At 45.1% G+C, this 24,005-nt stretch overlaps 1 protein-coding gene across 1 annotated transcript in view; it reads left to right on the forward strand.

Annotated features, from left to right (window-relative positions):
* LOC144500809 (dedicator of cytokinesis protein 2-like) overlaps nucleotides 1–24,005 on the forward strand; it is a 1,379,043-nt gene that overhangs the window by 925,643 nt on the left and 429,395 nt on the right. The window contains exon 29 of the mRNA XM_078224279.1: nucleotides 15,331–15,425. Coding sequence (XP_078080405.1) covers nucleotides 15,331–15,425 — 95 coding nt within the window. The remainder of the gene's footprint in view (nucleotides 1–15,330; nucleotides 15,426–24,005) is intronic.

A 24,005-nucleotide genomic window follows, 5' to 3' on the forward strand; every position in this document is an offset into this window, starting at 1 on the left:
GAACTATTCGACCTATAAAGGTTCCAATCAATATTTGGGAAGTTAAAGTCACCCATGACAACTACCCTGTGACCCCCACACCTATCCATAATCTGCTTTGCAATTTCTTCCTCCATATCTCTATTACTATTTGGGGGCCTATAGACAACTCCTAACAACATGACCGCTCCTTTCCTATTTCTAACTTCAGCCCATATTACCTCAGTAGGCAGGTCCCCCTCGAACTGCCTTTCTGCAGCCGTTAAACTATCATTGATTAACAATGCTACTCCTCCACCTCTTTTACCACCTTCCCTCCTCTTACTGAAAGATCTATACCCCGGAACTTCCAACAACCATTCCTGTCCCTGTTCTAGACTAGGGTCACTGTCTGTGCAGAGTCTGCACTTTCTCGGCACGGTGGCATAGTGGTTAGCACTGCTGCTTCACAGCTCCAGGGACCTGGGTTCGATTCCCGGCTTGGGTCACTGTCTGTGTGGAGTTTGCACATTCTCCTCGTGTCTGCATGGGTTTCCTCCTGGTGCTCCGGTTCCCTCCCACAGTCCAAAGATGTGCGGGTTAGGTTGATTGGCCATGCTAAAAATTGCCCTTAGTGTCCTGAGATGCGTAGGTTAGAGGGATTAGTGGGTAAATATGTAGGGACATGGGGGTAGGGCATGGGTGGGATTGTGGTCGGTGCAGACTCGATGGGCCGAATGGCCTCTTTCTGTACTGTAGGGTTTCTATGATTTCTATGATGATTTCTATGATTTCTATGATTTCTCTGCGTTGGTTTCCTCCGGGTGCTCCGATTTCCTCCCACAGTCCAAAGATGTGTGGGTTAATTGCCCCTGAGTGTCAGGGGACTATCACGGAATCCCTACAGAAGGAGGCCATTTGACCCATCATGTCTGTACCATCCACAATCCTACTCAGGCCCCATTCCTGTAACCCAAATTTACCCTACTAATCTCCCTGACACTAAGGGGCAATTTAGCATGGCCAATTAACCTAACCCACACAACTTTGGACTTGAAGAAACTGGAGCCCCCAAAGGAAACTCACGCAGACATGGGGAGAATGTGCAAACTCCACACAGACAGTGACCCGAGGCTGGAACTGAACCCGAGTCCTTGGCGCTGTGAGGCAGCAGTGCTAACCACTGTGCCACCGTGCTGATTAGCAGGGTAAGCATGTGGGGTTACGTGAATAGGTCCCGGGGGGGGATTGTTTTTGCGGCCGGTTTGATGGACTGAATGACCTCCTTCTGCACTGTAGTGATTATATGATTCTATTTCTCTCTTTCTGCTGGCTCAGGGCACTAGCCCTATATGAGCCACATGGCTCACTCAAGAGGACCCCTCCAGATAGACTGTCCCAAACCTAATTCCTATTCAGTGTACGTTGCCACATACCTCAAAAACTACAATGACAGCTTGTATTTATCTCACGCTTCTGACACAGAGAAATGATGCTTCACAAAGGTGACTGGTGGCAAGGAAATAGATGCAACACGTGACAGATGGAAACGGTAGAACAGAAAACAGGTCAAAGAGGTGGGTTTTGAGGGGCATTTAAGAAGAGCAGAGAGTGGTGAAGGTGGCAAAGATTAGGGAGGGAATTCCAGAGTTCAAGTCCTTGGCCAAAGCCACGGCCTTCAGTTGAGATGCATTGGAAGGGAGGGTTACACAAAAAAGGTCAAAGTCAGAAACATAGAAATGATTTGGAAACATTGTAAAGATGAAAGAAAGAAGAATCATAGAATCATCAAATTCCTACAGTTTAGAGGGAGGCCATTTGGCCCATTGGGTCTGCACTAACTCTCCGACAACAATCCCACACGGGCCCTAACAGAAACCTAGGCAGGAGCTGGACAGAAATTGGAACTTTCTTTCTCTCTCAGAGGATTGTGCAACTTTGGAATTCTCTGTGTAAAAGGCAGTGGAATCCGGGGTCACTGAATATTTTTAAGGCAGAGGTAGATAGATTCTTGTTAGGTAATGAGTGCAGCAATCTTTGCGTGGCTTGCCCTCCCTGCCGCTGGGGAACCTGCCACGGGATGGTGGGTTGCCTTCGGCAGGGCTGGAAGATCTGCCCAGCAAGGAGGGCTGGAAATCCCATTCAGTACCTCAGACAGTGCAGCTCACCCTCAGTACTGTCCTCAAGTGTCAGCCCCAATTTAGTTTTTCTGACATGAGATTGCAAACCCACAGCCTCTGTAACATTTGAACTGTGAGGAGGATTCAACATATATAGAATAAATAATGATGCTGGCAGAGGTATAAGATTGTAAAATTCTGAAACTAATATAGAAACATAGAAAATAGGAGCAGGATGAGGCCATTCGGCCCTTCCTGCCTGCTCCACCATTCATTTTGATCTTGGTTGTTCATCCAACTCAATAGCCTGATTCCTCCCTTCCCTCCATATCCTTTGATCCCCTTCATCCCAAATGTTATATCTAACTGTTTCTTGAAAGCATTCAATGTGTTTGCCTCAACTACTTTCTGTGGTAGTGAATTCCATAGACTGACCACTCTGTGGATGAAACAGACTCCCCTCATCTTTGTCCTAAACAGTTCACCCTGTATCCTTAGACTATGACCCTTGGTTCTGGTTATTGTGCTATGCTTCAACATTACTAGACTATGAATAGCACATTGATAGCCGGTGAACAGAAGAATAACATCATGCAGTATCTATCAATGAAAAACAAAGCTAACTCATGCGGACCTAGCATCCTACAAAATAATCAATTTTTAAAATCTTCACTGGCTACAGGGGAAGTACAGTAAGAAGTCTCACAACACCAGGTTAAAGTCCAACAGGTTTTCCTGTTGGACTTTAACCTGGTGTTGTGAGACTTCTTACTGTGTTTACCCCAGTCCAATGCCGGCATCTCCACATCATGACTACAGGGGAGGTCCCAGAGGATTGGAGAATAGCCAATGTTGTTCCTTTGTTTAAGAAGGGTAGCAAGAATAATCCAGGTAATTACAGGCCGGTGAGCCTTACATCAGCGGTAGGGAAAGTATTGGAGAGGATTCTTCGAGACAGGATTTATTCCCACTTGGAAATAAGCGAACGTATTAGTGAGAGGCAACATGGTTTTGTGAAGGGGAGGTCGTATCTCACGAACTTGATCGAGTTTTTCGAGGAAGTGACGAAGATGATTGATGAGGGTAGGGCAGCGGATGTTGTCTACATAGACTTCAGTAAAGCCTTTGACAATGTCCCTCATGGCAGACTGGTGCAGAAGGTGAAGTCACATGGGATCAGTGGTGAGCTGGCAAGGTGGATACAAAACTGGCTTGGTCAAAGAAGACAGAGCGTAGCAGTGGAAGGGTGCGTTTCTGAATGGAGGGCTGTGACAAGTGGCATTCATCACGGATCAGTGCTGGACCTTTGCTGTTTGTAATATATATAAATGATTTGGAGAAAAATGTAACTGGTTTGATTAGTAAGTTTGCGGACGACACAAAGGTTGGTGGATTTGCGGATAGCGATGAGGATCATCAGAGGATACAGCAGGATATAGATCAGTTGGAGACTTGGGCGAAGAGATGGCAGATGGAGTTTAATCCAGACAAATGTGAGGTAATGCATTTTGGAAGGTCGAATACAGATAGGAAATATACAGTAAATGGCAGAACCAGTAAGAGTATTGATAGGCAGAGGAATCTGGGTGTACAGGTACACAGGTCACTGAAAGTGGCAATGCAGGTGGAGAAGGTAGTCAAGAAAGCATGCGGCATGCTTGCCTTCATCGGCTGGGGCATTGAGTTTAAAAATTGGCAAGTCATGTTGCAGCTTTATAGAACCTTAGTTAGGCCGCACTTGGAATATAGTGTTCAATTCTGGTACAGAAAAGATTTACCAGGATGTTGCCTGGTATGGAGGGCATTAGCTATGAGGAGAGGTTGGAGAAACTTGGTTTGTTCTCACTGGAATGATGGAGTTTGAGGGGCGACCTGATAGAAGTCTACAGGATTATGAGAAGCATGGACAGAGTGGATAGTCAGAAGCTTTTTCCCAGGGTGGAAGAGTCAATTACTAGGGCGCACAGGTTTAAGGTGCGAGGGGCAAGGTTTAAAGGAGATGTAGGAGGCAGATTTTTTACACAGAGAGTAGTGGGTGCCTGGAACTCGTTGCCGAGGGAGGTGGTGGAAGCGGATACGGTAGTAACTTTTAAGGGGCGCCTTGACAAATACATGAAACGGATGGGAATAGAGGGATATGGTCCCCGGAAGGGTAGGGGGTTTTAGTTCAGTCGGGCAGCATGGTCGGTGCAGGATTGGAGGGCTGAAGGGCCTGTTCCCGTGCTGTAATTTTCTTTATTCTTTTCTCTTTGTTCTGCTTTCTGAAGGGCGGCACGGTGACACAGTGTTTAGCACAACAGCCTCTTAGTGCCAGGGACCCGGGTTCGATTCCTGGCTTGGATCACTGTCTGCATGGAGTTTGCACGTTCTCCCCGTGTCTGCGTGGGTTTCCTCCGGGTGCTCCGGTTTCTCCCACAGTCCAAAGATGTGTGGGTTAGGTGGATTGGCCATGATAAATTGCCCCTTAGTGTCAGGGGGACCGGCTAGTGTAAATACAAAGAACAAAAAAAGTACAGCACAGGAACAGTCTCTCCAAGTCCGTGCCGATCATGATGCACTAACTAAAAAAAACCTTCTGCTCTTACTCGGTCCGTATCCCTCTATTCCCTCCCTATTTATTCATGTACCATCAAAATTCCTCTTAAATGTTGCTAATGTGCCTGCTTCCACCACAGTTAAGAAAGCCCCACCAACGCCTCTACTTTCTCAGAAGACGAAGGAAATTTGGCATGTCAGCTACGACCCTCACCAACTTTTACAGATACACCATAGAAAGCATCCTTTCTGGTTGTATCACAGCTTGGTATGGCTCCTGCTCTACCCAAGACTGCAAGGAACTACAAAAGATTGTGAATGTAACCCAATCCATCACGCAAACCAGCCTCCCATCCATTGACTCTGTCTACATTTCCCGCTGCCTCGGCAAAGCAGCCAGCATAATTAAGGACCCCACGCACCCCGGACATTCTCTCTTCCATCTTCTTCCATTGGGAAAAAAATAAAAAAGTCTGAGGTCACGTCCAACCGACTCAAGAACTGCTTCTTCCCTGCTGCCGTCAGACTTTTGAATGGACCTACCTTGCATTAAGTTGATCTTTCTCTACACCCTAGCTATGACTGTAAAACTACATTCTGCACTCTCTTGATTCCTTCTCTATTAACGGTATGCTTTGTCTGTATAGCGCGCAAGAAACAATACTTTTCAGTGTATATTAATACATGTGACTATAATAAATCAAAATCACCTCCACTGGCAGAGCACGTTCCAGGCACCCACCACTCTCTGCGTGAACAATTTCCCCCACACATCTCCCTTAACCTAAGGGTCAGAGGGATAAGGCCCGGGTGTGATTGTTTTCGGGGCCAGAATGACCTCTTTCTACACTGTATGTATTCTATGACAGGCGGGTACAATTTTGTCTTTTAAAAAGCATTCAGACAGTTAGATGGGTAAGATGGGTATAGGGGGATATGGACCAAATGCGGGCAATTGGGACTAGCTTAGGGGTTTAAAAAAAAGGGCAGCATGGACAAGTTGGGCCGAAGGGCCTGTTTCCAAGCTGTAAACCTCTATGACTCTATCGGGTAGTTACTAGAAATGGAGAAATTTGCAGGGCTGTGGGGAACGAGCAGGGAAGAGTGTGGCAAGTTGGATGGTTTTTTCAAAGGACTAGCACACAGGCATGATGGGCCGATTGCCCCCCCCCCCCCCTTCTGGGCTGCACCATTTTATGATTCTGAGCATCGTTGCAGTTGTCTCAGGTACGAGGAAGAAACAAATTTTTTTGTGTCAATAGCTTTTCATTTGTGAATTCAGGGAATCCTCTTATCATCCCGAATGAAATTACTTCTTGATATTCATCGAGGCTGCGTAAATAGCAAGATGTTATCACAAATTGTCCAAATATTGCAATGGATTTTTTTTATTTCTTGACAATGTGTTCTTACTGGGCTGGAACTGAATAGATTGTTGAAGAGATTACGATGTTTCCCTGATAGGTTGCGTTTAATAAAGCGCTTTACACCCAATCAAGCGCTTTTGAAGTGTCAAACACAAGCAAAAATACCTCGGACGCTGGAAATCTGAAATACAGCTGGAACATTCTGGAAAAAACTCGCCTGGTCATTGAAACTCGAAGCAGTAGTCGGCCATTTGGCTCTTCGAGCCTGCTCCGCCCCGCAATTCATTATGATCATGGCTGATCATCAAATTCAATAGCCTGATCCCCCCTTCCCCCCATATCCCTTGATCCCTTTAGCCCCAAGAGTTATATCTAATTTCTTCCTGAAATCAGATATAGCTCTTGGCCTCTAGTACTTTCTGTGGGGGTGAATTCCACACATTCACCACCCTCTGGTTGAAGAAATTTCTCCTCACCTCAAGCCTAAAACTATGACCCCTAGTTCTGGACTCCCCCGCCATCGGGAACATTCTTTCTGAATCTACCCTGTCTAATCCTGTTAGAATTTTATAAGTTTTTATGAGATTCCCTCTCACTCTTCTAAACTCCAGTGAATATAATCATAACCGAATTAGTCTCTCCTCATATGACAGACCTGCCATCCCAGGAATCAGCCTGGTAAACTTTCACTGTACTCCCTCTATAGCAATGACATCCTTCCTCAGACAAGGACACCTAAACTGCACACAATACTCCAAGTGTGGCTTTACCAACTCCCTATACAATTGCAGTAAAAGATCCCTATTCCTACACTCAAATCCTCTTGCTGTGAAGGCCAACATACCATTTTCCTTCTTTACTGCCTGCTGACCTGCACGCTTACTTTCAGCGACTGATGCACAAGTTCAGGCAATTTTGAATACTTCAGGTTAATGAGTTCCATCAGAGCTTTTGAAATTCAGTCACTATTGTACTGTAGGAAACACTGTTGTTAAACTATGCACAGTAAGCTCCCAAAGCAGTAGCTAACTGACTCGATGGTCGCCTGGCTTTTGCAAGGCAGCAACAAAGCCAGGACGCTCTCCTCTGACCTCAGAGAAAGCTGCTCCACAAAGACACAGGGAATGCAGGTGTTTGTTCACAAGGAGGCCCCGCCCTTACCCATCACCAGCCTCTAGGCTCTACCCTTGGCATGGGCCTCTCCCACTCCTGATTAACTCCCAACAAACATGGGATGAAGCCCTTAACTGGCCATCAATTGGTGACTTAAAGGCCTCAATCAATTCAGGGGCAGCTAGGCTTCCAAAGTCTCTCTGCCACTTGTAAAACTGCGGCAGGGGAGGGGCAGGCAGTAGCTGGTGGGCAAGGCACCCATTGTATTTGTTTGGCTCCCCTTCAATCCCCACACACTCACCCCCACCCCCTGTAAACTCACCATCAGTGAGGGAATAAAATCCAGCACGATGTATCTCAACAATGTCGCCTCTGGAGGAGTATGCAATTACTGGTAGCAAATCCTGGGTTTCCATGTTACTCTGTGCATGTGTGGACTCTGGAAGTTACTATCAATTCTCGTAGAATAACGACAGTAAGTGCTGATAGCTTCACTGTGATACCATCACAACATCCAGACCAATCTGTTGATTCAGTCTTAATGCTGGTTTTGGACTTGAACCTTTACCCACGGAGCCAAGCCTGACATTTCAGCCATCATGAAACTTGCAAAACAACCAAAGATTCTTGAAAACTTGGAAAAGGAGAGAACTTCAAAAAGGATCGATCAAAAGAATAACTTTGGTAGTGATGGACATAGCCTCCCATCCACTGATTCTGTCTACATTTCCTGTTGCCTCGGCAAAGCAGCCAGCATAATCAAAGACCCCATGCACCCCAGACATTCTTTCTTCCACCTTCTTCCGTCGGGAAAAAGATACAAAAGTCTAAAAATGCATACCAACCGACTCAAGAACAGCTTCTTCCCTGCTGCCATCAGAGTTTTGAATGGACTTACCTCGCACTAAGTTGATCTTTGTACTACTATATGCTGCACCCTCTCCTTTCCTTCTCCCCTATGTACTCTATGAATGGTATGTTTTTTCTGTATAGCGCGCAAGAAACAATACATTTCACTGTACACTAATACATGTGACAATTATGAATCAAAGTAAATCAAATCCTGGGCAGCACAGTGGTTAGCACTGCTGCCTCACAGCGCCAGGGACATGGGTTCAACTCCGGCCACATGTCATTGTCTGTGTGGAGTTTGCACGTTGACTGCGTGGGTATCCTTTGGGCGCTCTGGTTTTCTCCCATAGTCCAAAGATGTGTGGGTTATGTCGATTTGGCCATGCTAAATTGTCCCATACTGTCAGGGGAATTATAGAATCATACAGTGCAGAAGAGGCCCTTTAGTTCATCGAATCCGCACCGACACATTAGAAACACCTGAATCCCACCTAATCCCATCTGCCAGCACTTGGCCCATAGCCCTGAATGTTATGATGTGCCAAGTGCTCATCCAGGTACTTTTTCAAGTATGTGAGGCAACCCGCCTCCACCACCCTCCCAGGCAGCGCATTCGAGGCCGTCACCACTCTCTGGGCAAAAAAGGTTTTCCTCACATCCCCCCTGAACCTCCTGCCCTCACCTTGAACCTATGTCCCCTCGTGACTGACCCTTCAATTAAGGGGAATAACTGCTCCTTATCCACTCTGTCCATGTTCTTCATAATCCTGTACACCTCAATCAGGTCGCCCCTCAGTCTTCTCTGCTCCAACAGAAACAACCCAAGCCTATCCAACCTCTCTACATATCTTAAATGTTCCATCCCAGGCAGCATCCTGGTGAACCTCCTCTGCACCCGCTCCTTTGCAATCACATCCTTCCGCTGATGTGGCGACCAGAAATGCACACAGTACTTTAGCTGTGACCTCACCAAAATTCTATACAACTCCAACACGACTTTCCTGCTTTTGTAATCTATGCCTCAATTGATAAAGGCAAATGCCCCATATGCCTTTTTCACCACCCAAATAACATGCCCTTCCACCTTCAGAGATCTGTGGACAAACACACCAAAGTCCCTTTGTTCCACAGAACTTCCTAGTGTCCTACCATTCATTGAATACTTTCTTGTCAAATTACTCCTTCCAAAGTGTATCACCTCACACATTTCAGGGTTAAATTCTATCTGCCACTTATCTGCCCACTTGACCATTCCATCTATATCTTGTTGTAGCGCAAAATGTTCCACCTCACTGTTAACCACCCATCCAATCTTTGTGTCATCTGCAAACTTATTAATCTTACTCCTCACATTAATGTCATTTATGTGAATGACGAATAATAGGGGGCCCAACACAGATCCCTGTGGTACGCCACTGGACACTGGCTTCCAGTCACTAAAGTAGCCTTTTGTCATCACCCTCTGTCTCCTACAACTGAGCCAATTTTGAATCCATTTCATCAAATTACCCATGTGAATTTACCTTCTTTACAAGTCTCCCATGTGGGACCTTGTCAAAGGCTTTGCTGAAATCCATATAAACTACATCGACTGCACTACCCTCACCGGTCACCTCCTCAAAAAATTCATTCAAATTTGTTAGGCATGACGTCCCTCTGACGAAGCCACGCTGACTATCCCTGATTAAGCTTTGCCTCTCCAAATGGATTAGCAGGGTAAGTGCGTGGGGTTACGGGGATATGGGTGGGATTGTTGTCGGTGCAGACTCGATGGGCCAAGTGGCCCCCTTCTGCACGGTAGTGATTCTATGATCTATGTTCTGCGTGACTCAAACTTCCCTTGACCAAAATCCACTCTACCGCTCCTGCGTGAGCTGCAGTTTAATGTGAACAAAGGGAATCTTGACTTCTTCATCTGAAGCCTTCGGGAAAGGGGAGTTGTTGCTTTTTAAATTACATTTCGATCGATCACTGTGCAGCAACTATTTATGCAAAAGTTCAAGGGATGCTAAAATTAATCAAAGGCATTCAGTCCCCAGGAGCAAAGTAACGGAAATATAGAAATACAGTTCCTATCGCGCGTGCTCACCAACTTCAAACATTAAATATGGGTCATTGAAGGACTTGTACAGGGGTTTCGAGGAGTCCCGGGAGACGAACATCAGAGTCAGGAATGGCGTCAGTACCTTGCACACTGTACTAATTCATAGAAGTTTTCATCAAAGTTTTCATAGAATCTCGACAGTGCAGAAGGAGGCCATTTGGCCCATCGATTCTGCACCGACCACAATCCCACCCAGGGCCTAGCCCCCATAACCCCACGTAATTACCCTGCTAATCACCCTGGCACTAAGGGTCAATTTATCATGGCCGATTCACCAAACCTACACATCTTTGGACTGTGGGAGGAAACCGGAGCACTCGGAGAAAATCCACACAGAAACAGGGAGAACGTGCAAACTCCACAGAGACATTGACCCAAGCCAGGAATCGAACCCGGGTCCCTGGCGCTGTGAGGTAGCAGTGCTGATCATTCTCCTCTCTATTTTGTCCCATTTCTCCCGAAGGAGGAATCACACTGGATTAGGCTTCCATAGGGGCCTCACAATATCTGAATAAAATGGTCTTCCTTCACAGCAGAGCTGGAGTGCGAGTGCTATCAGACCGTTTAGGCTTGAAGGGCCAAATAGTCTGCTCCTGCTTTTATTTTCTCTGTTTGCCCTTCCATTAGTATCAAAGGCAAGCAACCTTCAACCTTCTCTCTCCGCAAGAGTGTTCGCCCAAAGACCCACAGACTTCATGGGGTCCAGGGTCAATGTTGAGGGCTCCCAGAACAACTCCCTCCCGACTGTATACCTATGTACAGAGAATGATACTGCACTGGTGGAGGCCTTTTGGCCCATCGTGACTGTGATGGCTCTTTGAAACAGATAGCCCCACTGCTTTTAAAAAATTAATTCATGGGACCTGGGCATCGCTGGCTAGGTCAGCATTTATTGTCCAACCTTAGTTACCCTTCAGAAGGTAGTGGTGAGCTGCCTTCTTGAACCGCTGCAGTCCACGTGGTGTAGTTACACCGACAGTGCTGTTAGAGAGGGAGTCCCAGGATTTTGACCCAACGACAGTGAAGGAATGGCGATGTATTTCCAAGATGTGGAGATGCCGGCGTTGGACTGGGGTAAACACAGTAAGGAGTCTAACAACATCAGGTTAAAGTCCAACAGGTTTATTTGGTAGCAAACGCCAGTGGCGTTTAACCTGGTGTTGTTAGACTCCTTACGATGTATTTCCAAGTCAGGATGGCAACTGACCCCCAGATCTTTCCACAGAACTCATCAATTGTTCTTTCCTTTTCATTCAACTGTCCCTGGAAATTTACTGGAGAAATTGCTTCTGTCGTCTTTTGGGCCATGCATTCCAGATCATAATGTAAAGTTTATTTATTAGTCACAAATAAGGCTTACATTAACACTGCAATGAAGTTACTGTGAAATTCCCGTAGTCGCCACAGTCAGGCGCCTGTTCGGGCCAATGCACCTAACCAACACGTCTTTCAAAATGTGGGAGGAAACTGGAGCACACGGAACAAACCCATGCAGACACGGGGAGAACATGCAAACTCCACACAGACAGTGACCCAAGCCAGGAATCAAACCCAGGTCCTTGGAGCTATGAGGCAGCAGTGCTACCCACTGTGCCACCGCGCTGTCCACATGTATGTATTAGTGATTCCTTGTTGCCACAGTCGAGTTGGTTATCAGTCCATTTCTGGGAATGGTTGAGCCAGCTACATGGGTGGGACTTGGCTGACAGATGGGTGAGACCAGGGAAAGACAACAGGATTCCTTCCATCAGTGAAATTAGTGAACAAGCTGCCATTTCACAACAAGCCAACAGTGTCCTGGTCACTTCTGGCGCTTCCAAACTTTTTATTTTCAGATTTATGAATTGAATTATAATTCCTGAATTGCTGACGGTGCAATTTGAACCTCTGGATTAATGAGTCCAACCATTTCACCATTGGTATTGTATAAAGTCAAGTTTCTGAATGGGATTCTGGTGGGTTAGTAACTCAGAGACACTGGGGACATGGGTTGAAATCCTACTATGTTAGGTAGTGGAATTTAAATTTGATTAATAAATCTGCAATTAAAAGCTAATTCCAGTAAAGGTGACAATTAATTCATTGTTAATTGTGATTTGTTTAAAACTCATCTGGTTCACGAATGTCCTTTCAGGAAGGAAATCTGCCTTCCTTACCCAATCTGGCCAATGTGGTTGACTCTGAAATGGTCTAACAAGCTACTCAGATGTATCAAATCACAACAGAATAGTTGGTAAGGAATGAAATGGGATGGACCACGCAGCAGTGACTGAAGCAGTGGAAAAATCAAAGACAAATCTAGCCCTGTTAACCCTGTAAATTCCTCCTTACTCACATCTGGCGGCTTGTGTCAAAACTGGGAGAGCTGTCTCACAGAAACAATAGCTGACAGAGTCACACTCACAGGATCATACCTGACAGACAGAGTTCCAGACACCACTATCACATTGATTTGATTTATTATTGTCACATGTATTAGTATACAGTGAAAAGTATTGTTTCTTGCACGCCACACAGACAAAGCATACCGTACATAGGGAAGGAAAGGAGAGAGTGTAGAATGTAGTGTTGCAGTCATAGCTAGGGTGTAGAGAAAGATCAACTTACTGCGAGGTAGGTCCATTCAAAAGTCTGATGGCAGCAGGGATGAAACTGTTCTTGAATCAGTTGATACGTAACCTCAGACTTTTGTATCTTTTTCCCGACGGAGGAAGGTGGAAGAGAGCATGTCCAGGGTGCGTGAGATCCTTGATTATGCTGGCTCATTTTTCCGTGGCAGTAGGAAGTGTAGACAGTTAATGGATGTGAGGCTGCTTTGAGTGATGGATTGGGCTTTGTTCACGACCCTTTGTAGTTCCTTGCGGTTTTGGGTAGAGCAGGAGCCATACCAAGCTGGGATACAACCAGAAAGAATGCTTTTTATGGTGCATCTTTAGAAGTTGGTGAGAGTCGTAGCAAACCTGCTAAATTTCCTTCGTCTCCTGAGAAAGTAGAGGCGCTGTTGGGCTTTCTTAACTGTAGTCATGAGAGAATATAAGATATTGAGATATTAAAATATAATAGATAACCATCCCTGTCCTGGATGCACTGCAAAAACTCACCAAGGTTCCTTTGGCCCCTGCCCCTTTGAAGGACCTGGACACCACATACATGGGAACACCACCAACTTGCAAGTTTCCCTCAAAGTCACTCACCATTCTGACTTGGAAATATATCGCCGTTCCTTCACTGTCGCTGGGTTGAGATCCTGGAAAGCCCCTCCCTAACAGCACAGTGGGTGCACCTACACCACAGGGTCTTCAGTGGTACAAAAAGTGGCTCACCACCACCTTCTCAAACGCAATTAGGAATGGGCAAAACATGCTGGCCTCGCCACTGCAACCCGAGAGATACAAAGAACAAAAAGAACAAAGATCAAAGAAAATTACAGCACAGGAACAGGCCCTTCGGCCCTCTAAGCCTGCCCGACTTAACAAAAACCCCCTACCCTTATGGCGACCATATCCCTCTATTCCCTCTATAATTAAAAAGAAAATCAGGCAAGCATTCTCCAGGATTATACTTCCATTAAAATGCCAATTCCTGTTACGTATTTCCAGTCGAAGTGGAGTTAGCCATTCAGCCCATTGTGCCTGTACTAGCTTTTCATTACCCCTTTGGTCTACAATACAATCTATTTCCTCCAGGTGTTGAACTTGTCGACTCAGATATCAAGGAACAATTCACCTGGCAATTGATTTGATTGATTAGTATGTCAAAATATTTTATTGAAAACATTGCTTTGTTTCATAATTAAACAAAGTAGACTTTAGGTTGCCAACTGTAATTAAATGTATTGCTGGAGCTTTTATTGCATGACTTGTCCCCACATTCTGACCATCCTTGTGGTGTACTGCCTTCCTATGCCAACATGTAAACGAAAAGAGTCTTTACCCTATTGTTTAAATGTTTAAAATGTTTATTTATTAGTGTCACAAGTAGGCTTACATTAACACTGCAGCGAAGTTACTGTGAAAATCCCTGAGTTGCCACACTCCGGCACCTGTTCGGGTACACTGAGGAAGATTTTAGCATGGCCAATGCACCTAACCAGCACATCGTTCGGACTGTAGGAGGAAACCGGAGCACCCAGAGGAAACTTGGGCAGGCACGGGGAGAACGTGCAGACTCCACACAGACAGTCACCCAAGCCAGGAATTGAACCTGGGTCACTGGCACTGGGAGGCAGCAGTGCCAACCATTGGGTGATGCTTTACTGTCAGCCAAACAGGCTTTTCTTTCCCATGTTCAATATTTACATAGAAACTAGAAGCAGGAGTAGGCCATTCGGCCCTTCAAGCCTGCTCTGCCATTCATTTTGATCATGGCTGATCATCGAATTCAATATCTGGGTACCCTTTTCCTCCCATATCCCTTTAGCCCCAAGAGCTATATCTAATTTCTTCTTAAAACCAGACAACGTTTTGGCCTCAACTACATTCTGTGGTAGTGAATTCCACACATTCACCACCCTCTGGGTGAAGAAATTTCTCTTCACCTCAGTTTTAAAATGTCAAACTATGACCTCAAACTATGACTCCCCCACCATTGGGAACATTCTTTCTGAACCTACCCTGTCTAATACTGTTAGAATTTTATAAGTTTCTATGAGATTCCCCCCTCTGGTGAAGAATAAGATTCAGAAGAAAAGACAAAAAAAATCTTTTGTAAGTCTTGATGATTTTTCTGCAGGGCTCAGCACAACAGTGTCCTAAAGATTGTTCTTCGATCCCTGGAGACTCCAAGCCAACCCTAGAGTGTTTGTACCACAGCGGAGCAGGAGGAAGAATGGAGTTGAAGATCGAGATCAGTCATGGGCGGCAGGGTGGCACAGTGGTTAGCACTGCTACCTCACAGCGCCAGGCTTGGGTCACCCTCTGTGTGGAGTCTGCGCATTCTCCGTGTGTCTGTGTGGGTTTCCTTCGAGTGCTCCTGTTTCCTCCCACAGTTCAAAGCTGTGTAGGTTTGGTGGATTGACCATGGGAAATGTGCGGGGTTACGGGGATAGGGTAGGGCGGGCCTGGGAAGGATGCTCTTTCAGAGAGTTGGTGCAGTCTCAATGGGACGAATGGCTTCCATCTGCACTGTAGGGATTCAGTGGTGATATTGAATGGTGGCGTTGGCTCCCAATGGGCCATGTGGTCTTATTCCTGCTCCTTTTTCTTGTGTCCTTGCTTTCTTCCAGGTAGATTTGTCCTCAGTTCCTGTGTCCTCCTCTGACTTTGACCTCTTCTCTTCACAGGACTTCCTGATGGAGACCTTCATCATGTTCAAAGACCTTATTGGGAAGAATGTCTATCCTGCTGACTGGATGGTGATGAGTATGGTTCAGAACAGGTCAGTCAGTCCACTGGACTGCAGCTATTTTAATAGTACCACCTTGGACTTCTTTACTTCCTGATTGCTCCATCCTGTGTGGGAAATGTACCTCATGTTAATATCCAAGATCCACCCACTTCTGGGTTTCTGCACCCAGTCTGTCTCGCGTGGTGGGCGTCCTTTCGGAGACCGAGTACTGGATTTTGTACTCTAGGGTCAGGAGTACAAGGGTCTGGACATTTCCTGGCTCAGCCAACATGACCCAGGAGAAGGTGTCCCCAAAGGGCGGTCTCTGAAATGAGTGTGGAGGATGCTGGGTGCGGAGGCGGGCTGGGTGGAAGGCCTGCCTTGGTCAACTGGCACTGTGTGGAAGTCTTGTTTTAAATAACAAAGAGTAGTACAGCACAGGAACAGACCCTTCAGCCCACCAAGCCTGCACCACTCACGTTGTCCTACCTAGACCAACTGCCTGAATCCCTCTATTCTCTGTCATGTCATGTGTCTATCCAAATAAGTTTCAAATGTCGCTAACGTGTCAGCCTCAACCACCTCACTTGGCAGTGCATTCCAGGCCCCCACCACCCTCTGTGTAAAAACGTCCCCGCACACCTCCACTGAGCCTTTCCCCCCTTACCTTGAACTTGTTCCCCCTCGTAATTGTCATTTATGCCCTGGGAAAAAGCTTCCAACTGTTCACCTTATCTATACCCCTCATAATTTTATAAACTTCTTTCAGGTCACCCCTCAGCCTCCGTCTTTCCAGGGAGAACAATCCCAGTTTATTCAATCTCTCCTCATAGTTCATATTCTCCATATCAGGCAACATCCTGGTAAAGAGCAACATAAACCAGCCCTCACTACTGACACACCTCACCGCCCCTGGCACCCTCTCACCGCTCCCTCCTCCCCCATCTACTCACACAAAACCCAAACCATGCCAACCTATGCCACCTCATGCCCCACGCATCCCATGGCACCTCACACCTCCCATGCCAACCTATGCCTCCTGCCCAGTCCCCATGGCCCCTCAAATCCTTCATGCCAACCTTTGTCCCCTTACCCATCCCATTGCCCTTTATGTCCACAATGTCAATGCAGTGCCAATTCTTGCCAACCAATACCCTTTCTCACACTATCCTTTGCCCTTTTACCTACCATGCCAACTCACCAAGTATCCATCATGGGGAGACCTCAGGACCTAAGCTAAGAATAAACAAAATAAAGTTCCAAGTGTTTATTGCAGACTATTTAACAAAAGAAAGCTGCATTTACATTCCTTCACCCACACTATTCCCTGTAGCAACAAACATTTTACTGAGTTGCATAATCCTTTATATAAACATGCACTGAGATTCATAGTCCCACTTTAACGAATCTATCACTGCTTGGAGCAGTCAATCAAACTATGAGATGACAGGCAACCTACTGCGATAATGGATGGTTGTGAAATCATTTATGCAGCACTAATTCAGCAATGGAAACATAAAGGCTTATCACAGAATCACAGAGTTGTTACAGTGCAGAAAAATTTAAAGTTTATTTATTATTGTCACAATTAGGCTTACATTAACACTGCAATGAAGTCACTGTGAAAATCCCCTAGTCGCCACACTCCGGTGCCTGTTTGGGTACACTGAGGGAGGATTTAGCATGGCCAATGCATCTAACCAGCATGCCTTTCAGACTGTGGGAGGAAACCGGAGCGCCCAGAAGAAACCCACGCAGACATGGGGAGAACGTGCAGACTCCGCACAGGCAGTGACTTAAGCCAGAAACTGAACCCGGGTCCCTGGCGTTGTGAGGCAGCTGTGCAAACTACTGTGCCACCATGCCACCATTCAGCCCATCATGTCCGTACTGGGTCTCCAGATGAGCAATATGACTTAGTACCATTCCCCTGCCCTTTCCCCGTACCCCTGCACATTGTTTCTTTTCAAATAGTCATCTAATGCCTTCTTCAATGCCTTAAAACTGGACCCTAACCACTTGCTGTGTGGAAAAAGTTATTCTCACATCACATTTGCTTGCTTTGTAAATCACTTTGAACCTGTCCTCTCTTGTTCTTGATCTTTTTATGAGTGGGAAGAATTTTTCTCTTTCTACTCTGCCCAGACCCATCATGATTTTGAGCATCTCTATCAAATCTCCTCTTAATTTTCTCCTCTCCAAGGAGAACAGTCCCAACCTCTCCAATCTATGCTCATAACTCAAGTTTCTCATCCCTGGATTCTTGTAAACCTCTCCTGCATTCTCTCCAATGTTTTCACATCCTTTCTAAAGTGTGATGCCCAGAACAAAATTCTAGCTGAGGTCTAACCAGTGTCCTGTACAAGTTCAGTAAAACCTTCTTGCTTCTGAACTCAGATTACTATATGTTCTATTATCTGCTCTCTCCACCTGTCCTGCCACCTTCGATGACTTAATCACATATATACCCAGGTCCCCCTGCTCCTGCGACTCCTTTAGAGTTGTATCCTACTTTTAGACTATATCTCCATGTCCTTCCTACCAAAATGAATAACTTTATACTTCTCTGCATTTGAATGTCATCTGCCACCTATCTGCCTACTCCACTAAGTTGTCTATGTTCTTTTTAAGTCCTCCTCACAGTTTACATTGTTCCAAGTTTTGTATCATCTTGAACTTGGAAGTTGTTCCCTGCACACCAAGATCGAGATCATTAATGTACATTAGGAAAAGCAAAGGTCCCAAAAACAATCCCTGGAGAACTCCATTACGAACCTTCCTCCAGCCTGAAAAATATTCATTGACCATTACTCTCTGCTTCCTATTATTCAGCCAATGTTATATGCATGTTGCTACTGGACCTTTTATTCCATGAACTATAACTTTTCTCACAAGTCTGCTGTGCATCACTGTGCTGAATGTCTTCTGAAAGTCCATGTACACCATATCAACAGCATTACCCTAATTCACCCTCTCCCTGTTACCTCTTCAAAACAAAACTCCAGCAGCTTAATTAAACATGATTTTCCCTTAAGAAATCCATGCTGGCTCTTCCTAATCAATCCACATTTTCCCATGTGCCTAGCAATTTTATCATGAATAATTGTTTATGAAGCTTCCCCACCAGCAAAGTTAAACTGACTGGCCTGTGTTATGAGCTATGTTGATGTTAAAGAGGTATGCCAAAACCCATGAGGGTAATGTGGAATATTGGTTTGTAGTGGTGTATGTGGATTTTTGGTGTTATGTGGGGAAAGATGTACAACTCAATGAGGAAACAGTCCAGTCATTGTGTGAACAACTAATAAAGAATATTTGTTCACTTAAAACAAAACTAGAAACAAACACAACATGAAGGACCACAATACTTCACAATATTTTAAAAAACATTTTAAAACATTTTAAAATACTCATAGAATCATAGAATGCCAAAAGTTACAGAAGGAGTCCATTCAGCCCATCGATCCTGCACTGACCACAATCCCACCCAGGCCCAATCCCCATAACCCCATGCATTTACTGTAGCTCGTCTTCCTGACAAGAAGGAGCAATTTAGCATGGCCAATCCATCTAACCTGCACATCTTTGGACTGATGGCTATACAGACATAATTTTACATGAAATTATCCCTTGTTCCCCAAAACCACATAAGTTTAACTGAACACCCCTTTTCCAATATTACTGAACACCCTTTTTCCAATATTAAGTAACTCTATGAGCTAAATCCATCAAATAATTACCATAACCAAGTTAAGGTGGCCACATCTGGGAAATAAACTTCTGATTCAGCGAAGGCATAAAACGTTTGCTTTTCTCAGGAGACTATAGCTACAGTTTTGTGCAGTTCTGATGTTAGCTGTCTCTCCCCCTTTTCTTCTTACTGGGGCACTACAATTATCCTATTTCTTTCCCTTTGATTTTATCCCCGTGTGGAGTCAGCTTTTGGCAAATACGTGTCAATTTTCTTATCTTTACACTTTAAAGTTTTCATTTCTACAGCCCCACTGCTCACTTTAGTCACGTTTATAAAATGCTTGTTTTCTACTGATATGCTAATTTGCATCTCATCATTTCTCCAGCCGCCTGCCTCTAATCAACTCCCTGTTTTTACTTTCTTTAATCTTAATTTTCCCTAGTTCTTAACATCTGTAAATGCTGGACCCATCCTTATTTCAACAGACAGTGTGAAATAGACGTAAATGTTTTTTATTACACACTTTGTGTAATAAACAATTATATAATTGTTTCATTAAATTGTTTCATTTGATTAAAGAGCAGGAGTTTTGAATGCCTTGACAGCTTGACAACTCCCATTGACAGTTCACCTTGACACTTTTGATTTTGGCAGTTTCAATGAGTTTATGCGCTTTTTAATGCACATTCTAGCCTTCTTTTAGAAATCCAAAAGGACAGCTTACCTCTTTGTGAGGGCAATAGACCCTCCTCAAAGGGCACCTGAATCTTCCTGGGACTGGCTAGACAAATGAACCCACAAAGTTCACACCTGCTCCTACCAAGTATATTGGGTGCACACAAGGTTTCAATCACCTCTCACACCAACATCACAGATAAGTGGAGGCGGCTGCTAATTTCTATGGGCACCTATCTCCTTGACTTGTGACTGTAGTAATGGTAAGAGCCGTGTTCAGGAACGGGGCTTCTAGATTCAGGCCTCATCAAACATTTTTGCCACAATGGAGAGCCTCTCTGCAGTGGTTAAAATCCAGGCTCAAGTCTTTGTCTTCTGGAATTCTCTTCCTGAAATGGCTTCACACTCCTGCCTTTCTCCTCTACCTTTGCAAGCTTCAGGGAGCCAACAGCAGAGGTTGCTTGCTCATACACTCGACAGCCCACAGTTTCTCATCCATGGCCAATAAATGAGTGTAGAAGCAGAGAACCCTGGCCAGTGAACTCATCCTTTAGGGAAACAGGGCTGAAAAAATGTGGAATTTTAAAAATAATTCATATTGAAGTAATATATCATAAGTCATAGATCATTGAATCATAGAATCCCTGCAGTGCAGAAGGAGGCTGTTTGGCCCTTCGAGCCTGCTCCACCATTCATTTTGATCATGGCTGGTCATCAAATTCAATATCCTGATTCCTTTTACCCCCCATATCCTTTGATCCCTTTAGCCCCAAGAGCTATATCTAATTTCTTCTTGAAATCAGACAACATTTTGGCCTCAACTACATTCTGTGGTAGTGAATTCCACAAATTCACCACCCTCTCGGTGAAGAAATTTCTCCTCACCTCAGTTCTAAAAGGTTTACCCCTTATCTTCAAACTATGACCCCCTAGTTCTGGACTCCCCCACCATCGGGAACATTCTTTCTGAATCTATCTGTCGAATCCTGCTGGAATTTTATAAGTTTCCGTGAGATTCCCTTTCACTCTTCTAAACTCCAGTGAATATAATCCTAACCAATTCAGTTTCTCCTCATATGACAGACCTTCCATCCCAGGAATCAGCCTGAAACCCAGCAGGAAATGTTCCCATTGTATCCAGGTTATAGGTTATCAGGTCTGAAAGACGTGCTGGTTAGGTGCATTGGCCATGCTAAATTCTCTCTCATTGTACCCGAACAGGCACCAGAGTGTGGCGACTAGGGGATTTTGATTTGATTTGATTTGATTTATTATTGTCACGTGTATTAACATACAGTGAAAAGTATTGTTTCTTGCGTGTTATACAGACAAAGCATACCATTCATAGAGAAGGAAACAAGAGAGTGCAGAATGTAGTGCTACAGTCATAGTTAGGGTGCAGAGAAAGATTAACTCAATGCAATGTAAGTCCATTCAAAAGTCTGACAGCAGCAGGGAAGAAGCTGTTCTTGATTCAGTTGGTACATAATCTCAGACTTTTGTATCTTTTTCTCGAAGGAAGAAGGTGGAAGAGAGAATGTCCAGGGTGCATGGGGTCCTTAGTTATGCTGGCTGCTTTGCCGAGGCAGCGGGGAGTGTAGACAGAGTCAATGGATGGGAGGTTGTATTGCGTGATGGATTGGGCTACATTCACGACCTTTTGTAGTTCCTTGTGGTCTTGGGCAGTAGCTTCATTGCACTGTTAATGTAAGCCCACTTATGATATTAATAAATAAAAACAAATACATGCCAGAATTTTACGGCCCCACCTGGCACGGGAATCGGAGCTGGCGAAGGGGCGGACCATGGAAAAGTCCGTTGACTTCTGATGGGATATCATGGTTTTGGGACAAATGAGGCTGTAAAGTTCCGCCCATAGAATCATAGATTGCTACTGTGATGCTGCCAAAAAGGATATCCCAAAATGCTTTGCAACCCACAACCAGGGACCTATCTGAGGGCTAATCTGGAGCCACATGGCTCTGAAAGTGTTGCTCCTGCTTACTCCCTGTGGCATTCACAGTTGCACAGTGGTTAGCACTGCTGCCTCGCAATGCCAGGGATCCGGGTTCGATTCCCGGCTTGGGTCACTGTCTGTGCGGAGCTTGCATGTTCTCCTCGTGTCTGCGTGTGTTTCCTCCGGGTGCTCCAGTTTCCTCCCACAGTCCGAAAGGCGTGATGGTTAGGTGCATTGGCCATGCTAAATTCTCCCTCAGTGTACCCAAACAGGTGCCAGAATGTGGCGACTAGGGGATTTTCACAGTAACTTCATTGCAGTGTTAATGTAAGCTTACTTGTGACACTTTTTCATCCTTTAAGTATTATTCAAATACTCCTTACCTTGCAGTATATTCTCCACAAATATTAAATTGGTTTAAAATGACTGCCTTGAATAGAAAGAGACTTCTATCCGTGTTTCTGATCCCTGGCCTGAGGCAAAGCTTCAGGTTAAAGGTCGAACGAGTGGAAATTCCAACTCGGGAGTCAGTCTTTTGGAATTCTCTTCCTAAAATGGTTTCACACTCCTGTCTCTCTCCTTTACCTTTGAGCCAACTTCATCAATACCGTTCGACTGCGGTCACCTTCCTAGTCCAGTCTGCAGTTGGCTCTGTGGTTTCTACAATGACCTTAGCTTTGTTATGTCAAGGACACCATGCAGAAAAAAGAAAACAGCCTGACCATGCCAAGCACATTCACGGTGTCCAATAACGGGTACCTCAGAAGAAAAGATGCTTCTGAAAATCAGCCAAGCAGGAATAATGTTTATTTTTTTTCATGTTTGTTGACTAGTCTCTTTTACCACAGATTTACATTTCCAGCGCAGAACTTTCCTTGTAGAAAAAGAGTTATCAGCGGCCCAGAAGCCTTGACAGGCCCAGTTTATCTTGACAAATGAACCTCCAGCCTAAAAATTATTAATGTGCTGGAGCTGGCTTTACCACTAACCCTCCCGAGTTCTGATCGTCTTTTGTACTTTTTTTTTCTTCAGTCATACAATGTGTTATCTGTCAGAAAGATAATGGACCTGAGGGAAATATTCTTCTCATGCGTTTTGCCTACTACTGTTCTTGTGAGATGAACAAAGGAGAATGCTATATTCTTAACAAATTGCGCATACCCAAAATCCAGAGATTGTAAAAAGGAGAGATAGAATAGAATAGAATCCCTACAGTGCAGAAGGAGGCCATTCGGCCCATCGCGCCTGAACCGACAACAATCCCACCCAGGCCCTGTTCCCGTAACCCCACATTTTTACCTTGATAGTCCCTCTGACACTAAGGGGCAATTTAGCATGGCCAATCCACCTAAACCGCACAACTTTGGACTGTGGGAGGAAACCCAAGCACCTGGAGGAAACCCACGCAGACACGGGGAGAATGCGCAAACTCCATGCAGTCACCCAAGGCCAGAATTGTACCCGGGTCTCTGAAGCAGCAGTGCTAACCGTTGTGCCACCGCACTGCAAATTGGAGAATTTACATTTTTGTTAAATTATATAGAGTATACAGCACAGAATCAGGCCATTCAGCCCAATTTGTCTGTGTCAGTATTTATCTTTCACACAAACCTCATCCCTTTTTTTTCATCCCAACAATATCAACACATCACTGGTGGGCAACCTGCAGCTTGGGGGTCACATATGGCCTATCTGGGTTCTGAATGCAGCCCACGAGACGTTTTGTTGTCCGTTGCCCATGTGCAGTGTTGCCGTTGGATTTCATAGAAATCATAGAAACCCTACAGTACAGAAAGAGGCCATTCAGCCCATCGAGTCTGCACTGACCACAATCCCACCCAGGCCCTACCCCCATATCTACCCACTAATCCCTCCAACCTACACATCTCAGGACACTAAGGGCAATTTTTAGCATGGCCAATCAACCTAACCCGCACATCTTTGGACTGTGGGAGGAAACTAGAGCACCCGGAGGAAACCCACGCAGACACGAGGAGAATGTGCAAACTCCACACAGACAGTGACCCAAGCCGGGAATCGAACCCAGGTCCCTGGAGCTGTGAAGCAGCAGTGCTAACCACTGTGCTACCGTGCCGCCCATCCACGAAGGTTTTTTCTTACCGGTATGACTGAAGTGACACGCACGTAAAGCAAGGGCAAGTGAAGTGAGGTGCGTGCTGATTGCTCACAAGATTGACTGTGAGAGCTCCCTCTGCATCCAATCAAAGAGTAAATATTTATTTTGTTTATACCACTTCAATTTGATGACAGTTCTATTAATATACGAACTGTAAAATACCTACAG

This window comes from Mustelus asterias, chromosome 1 (assembly GCF_964213995.1).
Source record: "Mustelus asterias chromosome 1, sMusAst1.hap1.1, whole genome shotgun sequence".
Classification (NCBI taxonomy): domain Eukaryota; kingdom Metazoa; phylum Chordata; class Chondrichthyes; order Carcharhiniformes; family Triakidae; genus Mustelus; species Mustelus asterias.